Source organism: Neoarthrinium moseri (assembly GCF_022829205.1).
Source record: "Neoarthrinium moseri strain CBS 164.80 chromosome Unknown scaffold22_Wmoseri_CBS_16480, whole genome shotgun sequence".
Lineage (NCBI taxonomy): Eukaryota > Fungi > Ascomycota > Sordariomycetes > Amphisphaeriales > Apiosporaceae > Neoarthrinium > Neoarthrinium moseri.
The window spans coordinates 162,627-176,910 of record NW_026055136.1 but is presented as its reverse complement, the minus strand read 5'-3'; the positions used below and the strand labels follow the sequence as shown (position 1 = coordinate 176,910).

The 14,284-nt window shown below is 51.2% G+C and overlaps 4 protein-coding genes across 4 annotated transcripts; 3 read left to right on the top strand and 1 right to left on the bottom strand.

The window, feature by feature from the left end:
• Positions 1 to 274: 274 nt before the first annotated feature.
• On the top strand, positions 275 to 784 carry JN550_006368 (uncharacterized protein; the record flags this gene model as incomplete). Its single annotated transcript, XM_049318100.1, has 1 exon — positions 275 to 784. The coding sequence occupies one exon, from the start codon at positions 275 to 277 to the stop codon at positions 782 to 784; it is 510 nt and encodes a 169-aa protein (XP_049171587.1).
• Positions 785 to 891: 107 nt separating this feature from the next.
• Positions 892 to 1,794, bottom strand: JN550_006367 (uncharacterized protein; the record flags this gene model as incomplete). The annotated part of the gene is made up of 1 exon (XM_049318097.1): positions 892 to 1,794. One exon carries the CDS (start codon positions 1,792 to 1,794, stop codon positions 892 to 894), a length of 903 nt encoding a protein of 300 aa, XP_049171586.1.
• A 5,843-nt stretch (positions 1,795 to 7,637) lies between these two features.
• Positions 7,638 to 8,240, top strand: JN550_006366 (uncharacterized protein; the record flags this gene model as incomplete). The annotated part of the gene is made up of 3 exons (XM_049318096.1): positions 7,638 to 7,809; positions 7,869 to 8,088; positions 8,144 to 8,240. 3 exons carry the CDS (start codon positions 7,638 to 7,640, stop codon positions 8,238 to 8,240), a joined length of 489 nt encoding a protein of 162 aa, XP_049171585.1.
• Positions 8,241 to 12,484: 4,244 nt separating this feature from the next.
• Positions 12,485 to 13,466, top strand: JN550_006365 (uncharacterized protein; the record flags this gene model as incomplete). The annotated part of the gene is made up of 3 exons (XM_049318095.1): positions 12,485 to 12,834; positions 12,927 to 13,322; positions 13,376 to 13,466. 3 exons carry the CDS (start codon positions 12,485 to 12,487, stop codon positions 13,464 to 13,466), a joined length of 837 nt encoding a protein of 278 aa, XP_049171584.1.
• Positions 13,467 to 14,284: the final 818 nt, after the last annotated feature.

Below are 14,284 nucleotides of genomic sequence, written 5' to 3'. Positions count from 1 at the left end.
AAACCGGTAAGTATCAACAATTCCATGATGCCCATTCGCTGCGGTCAGCATTGGCGAAGCGGGGCGCAAGGACTGAGGTGAACAAGGGTAGGAATGGTATAAGACACAACCATCGCCATGAGAGCGGTTCATGTAGTACGAGGCTCCCTCTTGCCTTCTTCCCCTCCTCTCCCCCGCCCACCTCCACCTGGTGTGACGTCCTTCCTGGCCCAAACTTCCATCTCACAAAACTGGATAGGAAGGCAGCTGCGGAAGGCAGAAAACATACTTCGCAATGTCACTGCCACCTCCCGACGTGATAGCGGCCATCACGCGCAAGAAGGCGCGCTACGGCCGGTACGCCGACACGAAGCAGTGGCACAAGTACGAGGGCGACGTGTCGCTCCCGAGCACCCGGTACCGGTTCCTGGACGTCAGCGGGGCGCCGCTCCGGGTCGGCGGGTTCGGCGCGCTGGTCTTCGACTCCACCCGGACCTTCACTGCCTTCTTCACTCGCTTCTTCGCCAACCTGCAGACGCTGCATAACATTGGGCCAGGCGACTTTGAGCAGGTTCGCGCCGACGAGGTCAAGGTCGTCTGGGGCTTCGAGGACCAGCTGTTGGTGCCGCCGCTGGGCGCCCTGGCCGAGATCCGCGGCGGCGGGTTCTACTACGAAACGTGGAGACTGACCGGCGGGGACTGGTTTCTGCACGACTTGGAGATGAAGCGGACGTACCAGAAGGAGACACTCCTGGTGAAGTTTGCACTTTCGCTGCAAAACTTGTTAGGAATATCATTCTTTTAGTAAAAGGCACCATATGTAGTCATGTATATAGGCGACTTGTGTTATCGTTCAGGAAGCATATCATTTTCATGTGCTATGCATGTATAGGCATTTCTAGAAAACCTAGGCTATGTCGTCTTCCCTTTTTTTGTCGGAGGATTATGTATCGTATAGTTCTCATACTTCACAGGCTGCAGCTCGTGAGGCTGGTTACAATTCTCGTTTACCGCTACCAGAGCCCAATTAAGCAGATAGAGTTCATGCTCTCCCAATTCCCTGGAGACGGCGTTGACAGTTCGTTCAGCCCAGCCTCGACTCCACCACACATGCTGCACGTCTTTGAGTGACACAGACCAGTCAGCCATCAACACGAGGGCCAAGGAGTCTCGCTCCCGAACTCTGTCGACGAACGCAGATGACACCATGCCGAGCCACATAGCCGCAACTGCATACGCGCCCCTTGCTGCGGCGACCCTCCGGAACGCTATCTTGAGTTTGAGCGCTGCATCAACCAGTACGTCCTTTCTCCCTCTCGTGGACTGATGTCTCTCGTCTATCGTCATAATGACACGCAGAACTTGATCAACAGCATGCTCGGCTTGTGGCCAAGATTTCTCGTTTACCGCGGACAGCAGCACCGACGGTCTTACCTTTGGTGCGGCGTCACTAACGAGCGGTCTAGGCTTGCGCCAACCCATCCTGAACAACGTTGTCGTCCCCTGAAACAACGAAGTAATCTGAGCAAGCTGATCGACAACGTCAAAAGGAGCCCCAGCAAGTGGCAACGCGAAGGCACAGGCTGTGAGCAAACCCGAAGCGGCCAGCGCGGGCTCGCAAGTCTCGGCTGTCACCGACTCAACCACAGGTCGGAATCTCTCGATGGCCAATGCCTTTTGTGAGAGAGCAATGACGAGGTGTGGTGGAGGGTTTTGGTATTGCTCCGCATTTGCCGTCAGCGAGGCCATGTGGAGCGCCGAGAAAGTCAACAAGGCGTGATGAACATAGGGGTGCTCTTGGGCGTGGCGAATCATGGTCGAATAAAATAATGGTAGTGTTTCTGACTTTGACGGCGACGAGGCGTATAACGACGGGAGATGGGTCGTGTAATGGTGCAGTAGTTCATGGACCACAGGATCTGGTTCGGGCAGCCCCGTTAATCCATACCGCGGCGGTATTTTGTAAGCCACTGGTGATGATTGACGCGACATCTCGTAATTGGCTGGTGATGCCGGGCTAGAGGAAAGGGTTTGAGCTGCTGATCGTACTCGTCGGATAGACTGTTTCGATGGCAATGGGCCGGCTTTCGTTATTTGTGACTGTTCGTTGTAGTTCCTGAATGGATCATACGATGACATCAAATGTTGATAAGTACAGTCTTGGCCTTTCTTGCTACACCTTGTGCACCTGGGCTGGGCCTAACGACAAAGACATGTAAGTGCTATGCATGGACAATACTGGTATGGAGGGACCCAACCTGGTCGCATTTGACCCGCCGAGCCTTGCACTGTAAACATCTGTTTGTTGGCTTGTGTCAGGTCATCTGGCTACGCTGACTCGGAAATCACGATGACTCACCCGTGATGAGAGTTGGTATGCGATCTTCGGGATGGCATAATGAGTTCCTCTGTTCGAGTCAACCCTATGTCAGCCTTCGTTGTTAGGTATTGAAATCAGGCTGCAGAGACGCCAAAGACGGGCTTCGTATCTCTTGACATCACATGGGAGTTAGCTGGTTTGGCTAGATGAAGTTTGAGCCCTCCCCCCAGTAGCCTATGGCCCAAAGCTACCAAAAACCACCTATTGCACTTTTCAAATGCATCAACTCGTATTCGTACTGTTTACGAAAGTGATGTTGATCATAGCTATATGTACGTGCCAAAAGCACGCGGAATGTCTTACCAAACGAGTCAGTGTGCTGAATAAGCTGGACGGCGCTCTGACGTCCTCTCGCCGAGCTTACGGCGGCTGATGGTCGAAATCCGGGGTATATACCGCGCTTACTTGGCCGGATTACTGACAGACGAGCGCCTAAGGGCAAATCGACGTGTCGATTATACGGCCGATACCAAGTGACTACCAGTCTGCTTCTTCGGTCCCGAAGTTGCTTGCACCCAGCGTCTGTCGCGGCGACAATATTCGAGCTCGCTGAAGTGGATGCGTAGTATATTGTAAGACGAACGAAGAATAACATATACTGAGGCGAATGCACTGGAAATATGAGGCGACCGGACGCACCACACAACGTGATTTATCAAGTGAAGTTGCACACATTTGCCATCAAAACAGCAACACTACCTTTGAATGTGCGGCCAGCATAAATTGCCGCGATGCCGCGGAATTTGACGCTCGAGTCCCCGACTCCTGTTTGACTCCTCCTGGTTCATAGGCCTGTTGGTCGGTAGGGGTATCCGCGTTCCGAAGGATTCGTTCGTTATTTCTGGACTTCCTGAATAGGGTCAGTGGGTGGAGCCAGGTAACATTTTTTGCAAACTGTGCCCTCCTTCACCAAGCATAGCATCGTGCCTATGGGGCGGTAAATACAGATACACATCCATAAGCGCTTAATAGCCATTTATCACTCGGTAGCAAGGAGAACTCAGCCTGGGAAGCTCTTGCACTCGCGTATCTCATCGCAAACTACGAGGTGATCCTAGGCCTCGAGGCGAAGCTGTCTGTCGAGGTCTGGTCCGAGCTTCCAGGCCTGAAGGTCCACCGGGAGTCCGCCGCGACTCCGTTTTGCCTATCAGTGAAGCTAGTCGTTGCATGGATCTGGGGACCAAATGAAAATGTGGGTTATATGGAAGCCAAGAGACCGGGGCGAAGCGAGCCAAGCGCCAACCGAGCCCTCGTAAACAATCCAATCGCCTTGAGGATTATTATTATAAAAACTTATATTGGGCCCAAGTAGAAAGCTCTAGTTGCATTCGAGAAACTCTGGATTTCCTCTGACAGCTTTCCAGCTGCTTTTTGTTCTAAAGCGACCTTGTCACCAAGGGTGGCTTGCTAGTCCCGTACAAGGAGCATAGTGGAGAAGATTATACCGAGCACCGAGCACGCCCGGACTACCGAGTCCAGTCGGGCCAATCCAAGAACCAATCCAAAGTGTTAACCTCTTAATCTTGCAACTATTCGGAACAATTGATTGCTGGCTGATGTACTTTGAATGATGAATAGAGATATGTTCCGTATTTCCTGGGTTTTCTATCAATAGAGACAGTTATCGTGAAGGATTAAGCGTAAGAATTCGAACATTCGCCAAGATAAATTCCCGCAAGCCGTCGTCGTATTCGAGTCTCTCGTCAATGATAGTGGAAGTGTGACATACTTTAAGAATAAGTGAGTGCTTTATGAACACATGGGAAGACTTCTTCATGATATAACAGTATAAGATGACGACAAGAAAAGTAATGCGCCGCTAACTTTAGCAGCCAAGAGCGCAGCTGCGACTTGAGGACGCAACATGCTTGCAATTCATATATTTCATAAGTCAATGGCGCTTCTTTGGGAAATGCAGCAAAAATACAGATCCCGATGTTCCGTCACTGGCTATCTGTATATCGGTGGACTATCCGAAAATGACTTGAAGTAAATGATGAATGGAGTTACGGAGGTCTTCTTCGTCATTCCATCCTGGGCGCCCACGCCTCCAGGGTTTCGGGTTGATGCGGAGAGCTGCTTCTTTCTGGATTGCAGGCACAATTTTTCGACTCTTCACTGCTATAATCCTAGCATCAGCTCAAATGCTGCAGCATCGTGATTCTCTTATTTCCGCCAGGCACGCACATAAGGGGAAGCCAACCAGTCAGAACCTTTGACATTGAAATTACGTTAGAATCTCATTAGACACTCCCAGTACGAAAAAAGGCTTCACATCCGCACGGCCGACGCTACAAGGGGGCATTCGCTGCAAGGAGTCAAGCTGATGCTCCCTACCTTTATAAAGCAATTTCCACCTTGTGAAATAGAGCTGGTGAGGTTACCATTCCAGGTGATACCCTTGCAGTCGTTCGAACCCTGATCGATATCATACTGGCCGCACTTGCCGAGACAGTCATCTATGTTCGACGTATTGTAAGTCTTGATTGGAAAGCTTGAAGTGTCGAAGCCGCAGCGGTACTGGAAGGAAAATTCCCTCCCGGATACCGAGATCGTGGTTTCCTTGTTGTTTATGGAGGGACAATCGAGTGGGAGAAGCCCGCTGGAAGGAAAAGCAGAAGTCATTGGGGCAGTAGTGGACAAGCTTGAAGTTGTTTTTGCGGTGCTGGATTCGCTCGTTGGGATTGCGGTGCCGGATACGCTCGTTGGGATTGCAGTGCTGGATTCGCTCGTTGGGGTTGCGGTCATGGATGTTATACTGCCTGTCCTTGATGTCGAAACTCTACATAAAGAAGAAAACTAATGGTCAGGCAGATGATGCGATCGCAGAATACTTATTCTTACTTACCCATCGTCTGAGTGACCCTTTATCCCAAGTGCACCACCAAGGCCGCCTCCAACGGCAGCAATGACAATCATTAAGGCCACAATCGCCGCTATGATCCAGAAGTGACCCTTCGATATCCCACATATTCTGTTTATTTTCTTCGTGGATGTGTCTTGCAAGTCGTGATTCAGTCCATCTTTTAATGTTGAGTGGTCGGGCTCAGTCTCGTATGAGGCGTCATGTTGTTGTCGATTAACGTTCGGTGCATTATGATCGCACACTTCCAAGCCAGGTTGGCAGGCTTCCGGCGCATCGTGCCCACGTACTTCCAGACCGGGCTGATCAGAAGCCATTGGCTACAAGGCTTAATGTGAGGACCAAACAAGGTTTGGAGGTGGTTACCATGGATATTGAGTAAAGCACGACCTGGCAGCTGGGAGAGGTAAAAAAAGCACTTGGAAAAATGACAGACAGTATGGAGGAACCTTGGGGGAGGGGAGGCTGCACTTATGGCAATGCCAATATTTCAGCTGCGCCACTGTTCACCGAAATTTAACGACCAATATACCCAAAATAGCACCTCCGACTTGACCAGCGTGGTGGAAAGTGCATCGGGTCATGACCCTGTGTTCCCCCACGGGGTCTGAAAACAAGATTAAACCTGATGGTTGGAACAACACATGTCTATTTAAAAAGCCTCGCGGATCACCCTACACCACCAATTCGTCCTTAATGTGCATATATCACTTAAACTGTCTAAAATCACTGAGGTTGACTTCACGATTAGATCCAATCTGTATCTTTTGGTTGACTGTTTGTACAGGCTCAGATTGCGGCGAAGCTGAGGAATCTGGGAATTGGCTTGATTTACTTCGGAAACTCCGCTTATGAAGATGATTGCAAGCCCTGCAGTGCCTTACAAATCGTCGCCGGACACCTATTCGGTGGACTTCGTATTAATACGAAACTAGACCTTGTTGTTCCTTTCGGATCTCCAAAAAGGGCCTCGAGCGAACAGTTCATATTAAATTGTCGCAATTGGACGGTATGGCCTACATGGACTTTTGTCATTGCTATGCAGCTGCCGTATATACCGCGGCGGACGGCTACTTCCTAAAAGTCCCTTCGATAATCTGACCGTTGGCTTCCGCGCTTACAATTCTTAAATTTTAAACGTAGAGGCGCTCTACGGAGATGGTATCTTCAAGCTCCTTTAGTCATTCAGAAGCGTGAAGTTCTAAGGCTTTACCTGCTGGTGCAGTCAATCACAATTTGTACGACGGTCTTGGCAATAATTCGGCTCTACTTCCTGGAAGTTCACGGTCCGGGTTGGGACGAGTTTCCAATTGGATTCTATAATGAAGTTGGTGCGTACTCTATGCAGCTTCAAGGCACAACTTCTAGTGGTTGGAATTTCTCGCATTGATTGGCTCATTATATTCAAGAGGTTTATTACTGATTCCAAAACGCGAAGTGGTTGGGCTCGATCTTCGGTCAGTGCCAAAGCTGACAAGCCGTAACAATGCTATTTTGAGTTATGGGCAGTAGAAACAGGTCAGCATCAAGCGTTTCTTTCCCGTCATAGTCGCATTGTTTATTATGGCCCGCTATTAAGTCCCGGCCAGCAGCTGCATACCATAAACCATGCAAAATTAGGGAATGGCTTCTGTCGTTGTCAACAAGGACTTCGTCGAGCTGAGCAATGTTTTTCCTATGTAGTCACGACATCCGCCATCCCCATTTGTCACTATTGTCAAAATGACTGTGTCAAGGTAACTTGTATAGGTGACCTGATTTTGAACTTAGATTTACTCTATATGTGGCTGATAGTACTGGGGTTACCATTTTCCAATTTTAAGGCTGAAAAGACCCACATACTAGCTTGACCAAAAAGAAATACTTCTCACTCTTGACCTCATGACTATAGAGTTCGTCGTCAAGTCGGTCCGTTATGCGAGTTCCTGAAGGATCTTTCGTATCCTGCAAGCAGCCGCTTACAGCTCCACAGCTCCAGTTCTTCTGGGCAAGGGTTCCTTCCTGGCCAAGGGCTGGAGGAATAGTCACTCCGGAAATTGTTGTAGTAATACGAGCAGTCCAGGCCAGCGTCATTGCTAGTTTTGTCGCATTAGCGCAGTGATTTGGGCCTGACCCGCAAAAAGAAACGTGTCGTCGTTCGAGGTTACAGCACAAGCTGCCTTAAAATAGACGGAGGTAACCATTCGGGACCGATTCCCATCAGGGCAGCCAGTCAGACGCTTGCATTTAGCCTGAGGGGTGCGTGCAGACTGCGGAGGCAATAACGCTCCACTAGGAACGCAGCGGACTTGGCAGTAGTGTCTAGGGTGGAGAGACGAGCAACTCGGAGTATAAGAACAATTGAGATTTTGCAATTCGGTGGTCGCATATTTCCACCCAGATAATTTCAACGAAAGTCAACAAGAGCAGGAGAAGATGAAGTCCTCAGCATTTCTATCAGTATTGGCGACCTGTACTAGCGGTGCCGTCATTTCGGCCCGCGATACTGCAGTCGATGTGTTGCCATCAACATATAGCTGGGATGTGATTAATTGGCAAGCCGGACTATCTCATGGAAACCCCAACGCTCCCCAAACTGGTTGGTATGGTGAGTATTAAGCGCCCATCCGATATGCTATAGAGCATTTGTGGCTTACCACTATACAGTCTTCAACGTGTCTAGCCCAGAGACAACAGTCGATGGATCAACAGTACCCGCTTTCTCAGCCCAGTGCCGAGGTTTTGCGGAAAACTTTCCTGTTGAGTCGCCCTTTGCCGACTGCACGTTGAGTGCAGGCGAAGCCGGCTCCAGCGTTCTTGCTCGAGTCTATCCGACAGGCGACAACACCCAGTGTCATATGGCAGTCAGCTATTTGACTTCCGGAAGGTGAGACTGAACAATTGGCACTTTGATAAAGGAGGTGACTGACCAAGTCCAAAAGCGACGGGATCCGAAACCTCACCGGCTACACCACCAAGGACTGGGCGCGCGAGAGAGCCCCGTATAACTTTACTATTACGGACATTGAGATCAAGTAGGGTTTCTGTGAGATCTCGCTTTCTCAGTTCAAAAATACCAGGAAGCCGTTGATGCAAAGGCTTCAGACGACTCTGTCTCCTACGAAGATTGCCCTGCAAAGATAGCTGTATGGTGGACTATAGATTGCTTGTGGTGGTCACGTCAGTGCTATCCCCGGGGGTGGAGCTGAATATACAAGATAACGATGATCGGATGAAGCAAACTGAATAAAGCAAACCAAAAGATTATCTCAGGACATTGGCATTGTCCACTCCAGCTCTTAGGCCAAACTCCGCCTGCACAGTAAGAAGTTGGCTGTGTTTTATGCACACCTAATTACAATGACCAGTCCCTTTTATACAAGACTATCATGTGTGAAGGAATCAAACGTTGTCAACTGTACCTCGGGTGTCTACTCGGAGACGATAGCCGTAGACGGTCAATCGGCCCGTAACAGTCACAGGTAGTGTCGGTCAAACGCCTGGAACAATACCACTCGTCGAAACATCATGCACACGCCGCCGAACGTTTCAATACTTCGTGAGGAGGTATAACACCAACTTAGCGAGCGTCAACGTGAGTATGGTATGGTTAAGCGAGCATTTCTCTTCAGGCAGCCCTTCGAGGCTTCTAGGCTCCTATAGAACATCCACGGTTGCAACATCCATGGACATTTCTATTGGCTGCTGCGCATGGTGACGCTGGATTGGAGAGCCATCTGACTTCCCAGATTAATTGCGCCGCAGTGCCTGTGATTGCCCCTGAGTCAAAACAGCCGCCTAATACTGTGGGTGTCATCCGCATGGTCCTGCATGGAGGGTTCTCATACCATAGTATGCCTGTGTGCGCCCCAAGCCTACCGGTTAAATGGCAAAACACGTTGGCGACGCGCCCACACCAGTACGGATTGAGTAAATGACAACTGGCATGAGTGCGTCAACTAAAAGCGGGCTCGAGGACACCCTGCACGAATGCAATAGGAACGCCGACGACACTTTTGAGGAAGTTTTTCTACTATCCTTCGAACGGGCCACATGAGAACACGAACAATTCGTCAGCGTCGGATCACAATCACCAGATTTAAATGCATGCCCAGGCGCGGCCGGAGATTTTGCCATCACCAAGCCCAGCTGCCAGTGGCTGGATGCTCAAACGAGCAACGAGACAGGGACCCTGGACCCTGCTTTCCGGCCGCTCAATCTCCCGCACACGTCCAAATATTGCGATACGACTAAAAGGCACAATGCCAATCTTTCTCTAGGGCGTTTGAGGTTTGCAACGCCCTTAAATCCAGTCGATCACGTAGAAGTGTGAGGCAGGTTGAAGGTCCCCAGTGTCGCAATGGCTCAAACACAACCCGATCCATGGTGACTTTGGTGAGGACCATCAGTAGAGCGACCGTTGACGTATGGCGTCACGTTTGTGTCTGGCAAGCCTCTTCCGCTGGGCCGCCTTGGCCTACGCGATCTGATGTCCAGGTCGAGGCGATCGTTGCGCTAGGTGGCTGCCAGCATGCGGTTAGGTGCTGTACCGATTTCGACTAGTGTCGTTCAACTATGTTTGGGGGCGTCTCCAAGAACCCCAATCGAACGATCGGTGGTGGTGTTGGGGAATTGGAGAACGCGCAACGACAGATGTGGTTGTGTATCCATGGCAAGGTAGTCGCTCGATACCGTATGGTACTCTTGCAACAGGAGTATCTAGGTGACCCGGGCGCTCGGGACCTTACCACTGCATGTCCTTTCATGGACACCAAATCAAAGCCAGTAATCTCATAACGAAGGTTTGTGTTATTCCAGTACCTTTGCTGAGGCTCAAGCCAGTCTTATTTTTGTTGACGTCGCCATAGCGCCCTTGACGCCTTGGCAATTGCTGGCTTAGCAGACCTGGTAAGCCAAGAACGCCGAGCCGGCGGGCGATGCTTTTCCCACATGGCATTTTCGGCAGTGAGAACGCCACGCCAAGTAGCCAAGTAGACTTTTCAGCAGATTCGGCAGCCTCACAGTTCTCGAAACCGGGGAGGGTCTGACTACAAGGCGACTACACGGCCATGATGCTTCGCGATGGTGAAGATGGTCAGAAGAGAATTCAAATAGCGGGGCCCCGCGATGGTGTGGATTTCTGGATTTGCTGATGGGGCGATGCAACAGCCTGTTTCTGGAGCAGGAGGCCCAGCCTAACATCCTCCCAGGGCCAAGTGGGTGCACAGCGCACGCGGGCGGGGATCGCCTTGCGCACGGCATGGTTCTGTCGCCTTTGGGATGGATTTGAGCAATGTATTACATTACGACTCCACGCCCAACCTCGGCAGGTTAGCAACTGACTGTGTTCACTCTTGAGCGTCTTCCATATTCAGAAGACAAGAAACAGCCTGTACTAATGGGCATACATAAACTCTCCCCTGCTGCGATCAAGTACAGCAATTGCAAATAGAAAGAAAGGCGTCGATTCTCGCAACTGCTGGGGAGCGCGCCCACATTACGAAGGTGTGTGAGACCATCCCACTCACATTGGATCACTTCTACCGCAGCACGGGTCGACGGGCACCCGAACCTCCTCCTGCGCAATGATGATTACATATACCGTTATGCACACTGAAAGTCAGTCCCCTACGAAATGTCGTGAGCGGCGACTGAGCCTGCGGGGAACCAGCCACCGAACTAGATCTCCTGATACTGCAGATCTGATGGACGGCCATGATACCCCAATTATTATCGACGCCGTCTGTTTGGTAACCGCTAGTTGGTATCGAGCGCCCTCGCAACGGTCGAACGGAAACCATATCGTCAGAACAGTTGAGCCCTCGGTCGAGATCAGCAATGACTCGACTCCTGAACACGCAACACTGGCGCATTCACCACGCTGATGGGGACTTCTTCTCTTCGGTTCTGACGAGCTCTCTCGTAGCCGTCCCGGCTTTCCGACCACAAGCGCTCTGTCATCTTAAACAATCTGCTGGCAACATAGCTTGCTTTCCCCATTGGAACAGGCGGGCCATCTTGTCGTGTCAGTCGATACGACGCTGGCGATTCCTCCAATCAATGAGCGCAGCATGGTTCGGGTTTTGTCGAAGTAATTGCTCCTTGTCAGCAGTGCTGCATTTGCGTCCTGCTGCATGTAACCCCTGCGACTCATTATTGCTTGGCTTTGCTCCCCCAGTCAGCCAGTCCCGCTCCCATGCATTGCATGCGTGTGGCTTGCAGGGGGGTCCCCTTCCCCCTCACTTTCCATACCATGGTCGGCGAGAAAACGGGTAGCTCCCCCGACTTTGCGCCCAGAACTTCCCCAGATGACAGCAGCCTCCGGGCGTGATGACGACGAAGACATTGTGCCAGCGTGCCAGAAGAAAATAAGAACCATTCACCCGGCGCCGGCCAAAAACCCCAGCCTTTTAGGGCCATACCATCCGTGCGGGCGCCGCCATAGTGAATTGACGTCTGCCGTAACGTGTTAGCTCCAGACTTGATCTGGTGCTTCAGGTTGAGGTCTGGTCTGCAGAGTTTGCCGTGCAAGCGTGAGAGCCCGGCCACATGGAAACCCGCCTGCCTCAAACCAGCGCCGGCATACGTTAGCAGACCTGTACGTGGTCATGATCTTCGGCCGGTCATCACACTACGAGTTCCAGTTTAGTAATTACCATGGTACTAGCTCGACGGACCACGGTTGGTCGGTTTCCTTGCTCATCACCTGGGCGGTGGCCGTTCGACCTTCGGACTAGCTCGTGGTACAGGTGCAAGTGCACATTTCCTCTCGTCCAAATGTGGACCTGCGCGGTACTCGATGCGGACAAGGCCCCAACGATCCTCGCCGGCTCTGTGGGAATAATTCCTGTACCTCCGAGGTAGCTCACCAATGGTTCATGTCGCTAAGGCCGTTGAGCGGTCCGAAGACATGGGTTCAAGGGCGGATCAGATGCACCAAGTAGAATGTATCTACAGTACGTGCGTGCGGGCCAGCCAGTGGTGAAGATTACCCATTCACCCTCCCTTCCCCATGCCAAATATTTACGTTAATATTCAGTACATATTCTGCCGGGCCCCCTGCTCGTTTAACCCCTTCAATTGCCTCTATCCACCGTACATAAACTAGGCCCTCCGCATTTCCTGGGACACAGAACCCCTAACTTCTTGCTCCGTGGACCACCAAAACTTACGCAGCTCCACCTCCATTATAAAAAGGCTCCTCCTCCTCCCCGCAATATTCCCCAGAGCGCTCAAACGTAACAAGGTATCATCAATCTGAGGGTAACCAAACCAAAGACAATATGTCTGCCGCACCCCACGATGTAGAGAAGGTCACCACGACCGGGACCGACACCAATGGCGCCGCGCCCACGAACCGGTACGACTACGGCGGCAACCCCATGGCTCACATCCATTCGGGCCCCGATGGGAGACTTGCTGCTTTTGGCGGAGAGTTTCAACCGGGTCTCTACAGGTCGACGGAACACAGGAAGTTTGCTAACCCCGCGCCTCTTGGTCTGTCTGCTTTCGCCCTGACGACCTTTGTTCTGTCGCTCATCAACATGGGTGCCCGCAATATCGCAGCCCCCAACATTGTTCTGGCACTGGCTTACGGCTACGGAGGTCTGGTGCAGCTTCTTGCTGGCATGTGGTAAGTAACATGGACTGGCTTCGATTGCGCAGAGTGCGCCCATGACACGGATACAAGCGATGTACAATTGAGTATTTGCTAACCCTGACCAGGGAAATGGCTGTTGGCAACACCTTTGGTGCCACCGCACTGTCATCCTACGGTGGTTTCTGGATATCCTACGCCATCTTGCTGACCCCCGGCTTCAATGCTCTCGGCGCCTACGAAGAGGCACCGGCAGATGAGGCATCAGTGCTCGGTTTCTTCCTGAGCGGCTGGTTTATCTTCACCTTCATCCTCTTGATGTGCACTCTGAGGTCGACTGTCATGTTCTTCCTGCTGTTCTTCACCTTGGACCTGGCCTTCTTGATGCTGGCATGTGGCGAGTTTGCCAAGAGCAATGGCGCCAAGTCGTCTGCTACGATGCTTCAGCAAGCTGGCGGCGCTTTCGGTATCTTGGCTGCATTCTTGGCATGGTACAATGCCTTTGCCGGTATTGCCGACCGAAGGTGCGTATTTCCATACTGCTTGGCTACGTCATTGACTAACACAACGCTCATAGCAACTCCTTCTTCATCATTCCCGTCATCCACTTCCCCTGGTCCGACAAGGGTCGCGAGGCTCGTGGCAAGGCCCCTCGTGAGACGGTCTGAGGTTTGCCAGAGTACAGGATGTAGCGAAGGAATTACGATAATACCATGGATAGGTTGATTAGGACATAAGATTTGATGGCGTAGGCTAAACCCGCGAGTCAAAATTGGGAGGATAGCGTACGATACCTGGATTCGGAACATTGGCAGGAACAGTCAGCCAAGGATATCTTGTTACGACACAGAACGAGTTTACCGTTGGTCGCGCACGTATCATAGCTCTATTAATATCAAAAATACTCAGTGCGTACTAAGAAAGCCGAAATCTTCAGAACGTTGGTTCTGGAACATCGGGATCATCGCGACTCATTAAAGTACTGCGTTACGGGCCCTAATGCCAGCTTGACAGGCCGGTCGCCCCTTAAGGTTGGGCCTAGCAATTCAACGGAGTTTGTCGTGCGACTGCTGACGCTGACTAGAGAGCCGCATGCTAATCAAACCCTAGTACCAAACCCTTGGGATGGTCGATCACCATTCATGTTCCTCGCCATCGAGAGGCGTTGACGAGTCATATGAGAGGTGGGCTCTAGATGTCTCGGACCTCGTGGCATTGACATGCGACTAAACCTTATCATAACATATGGGCATCAGAATGCGAAAAATTCACCTCCCAGATTCTTTGCTCCTCAATACGTTGCAAACACGAACATCTCCAAGCAATCGTATTGATCACAACGAGCATTTTGACGAGCCGTGGTAGGAATTGTTGAGTCCGATTTTGCAAAAAATCAGCTGTGATCCCAGTTACGCCGAAATGAATGTTTAGTACCTGCTCGTGACCAGGCAGGTCATCGAGACTAGTAAACGCGGACCAGTTCCTT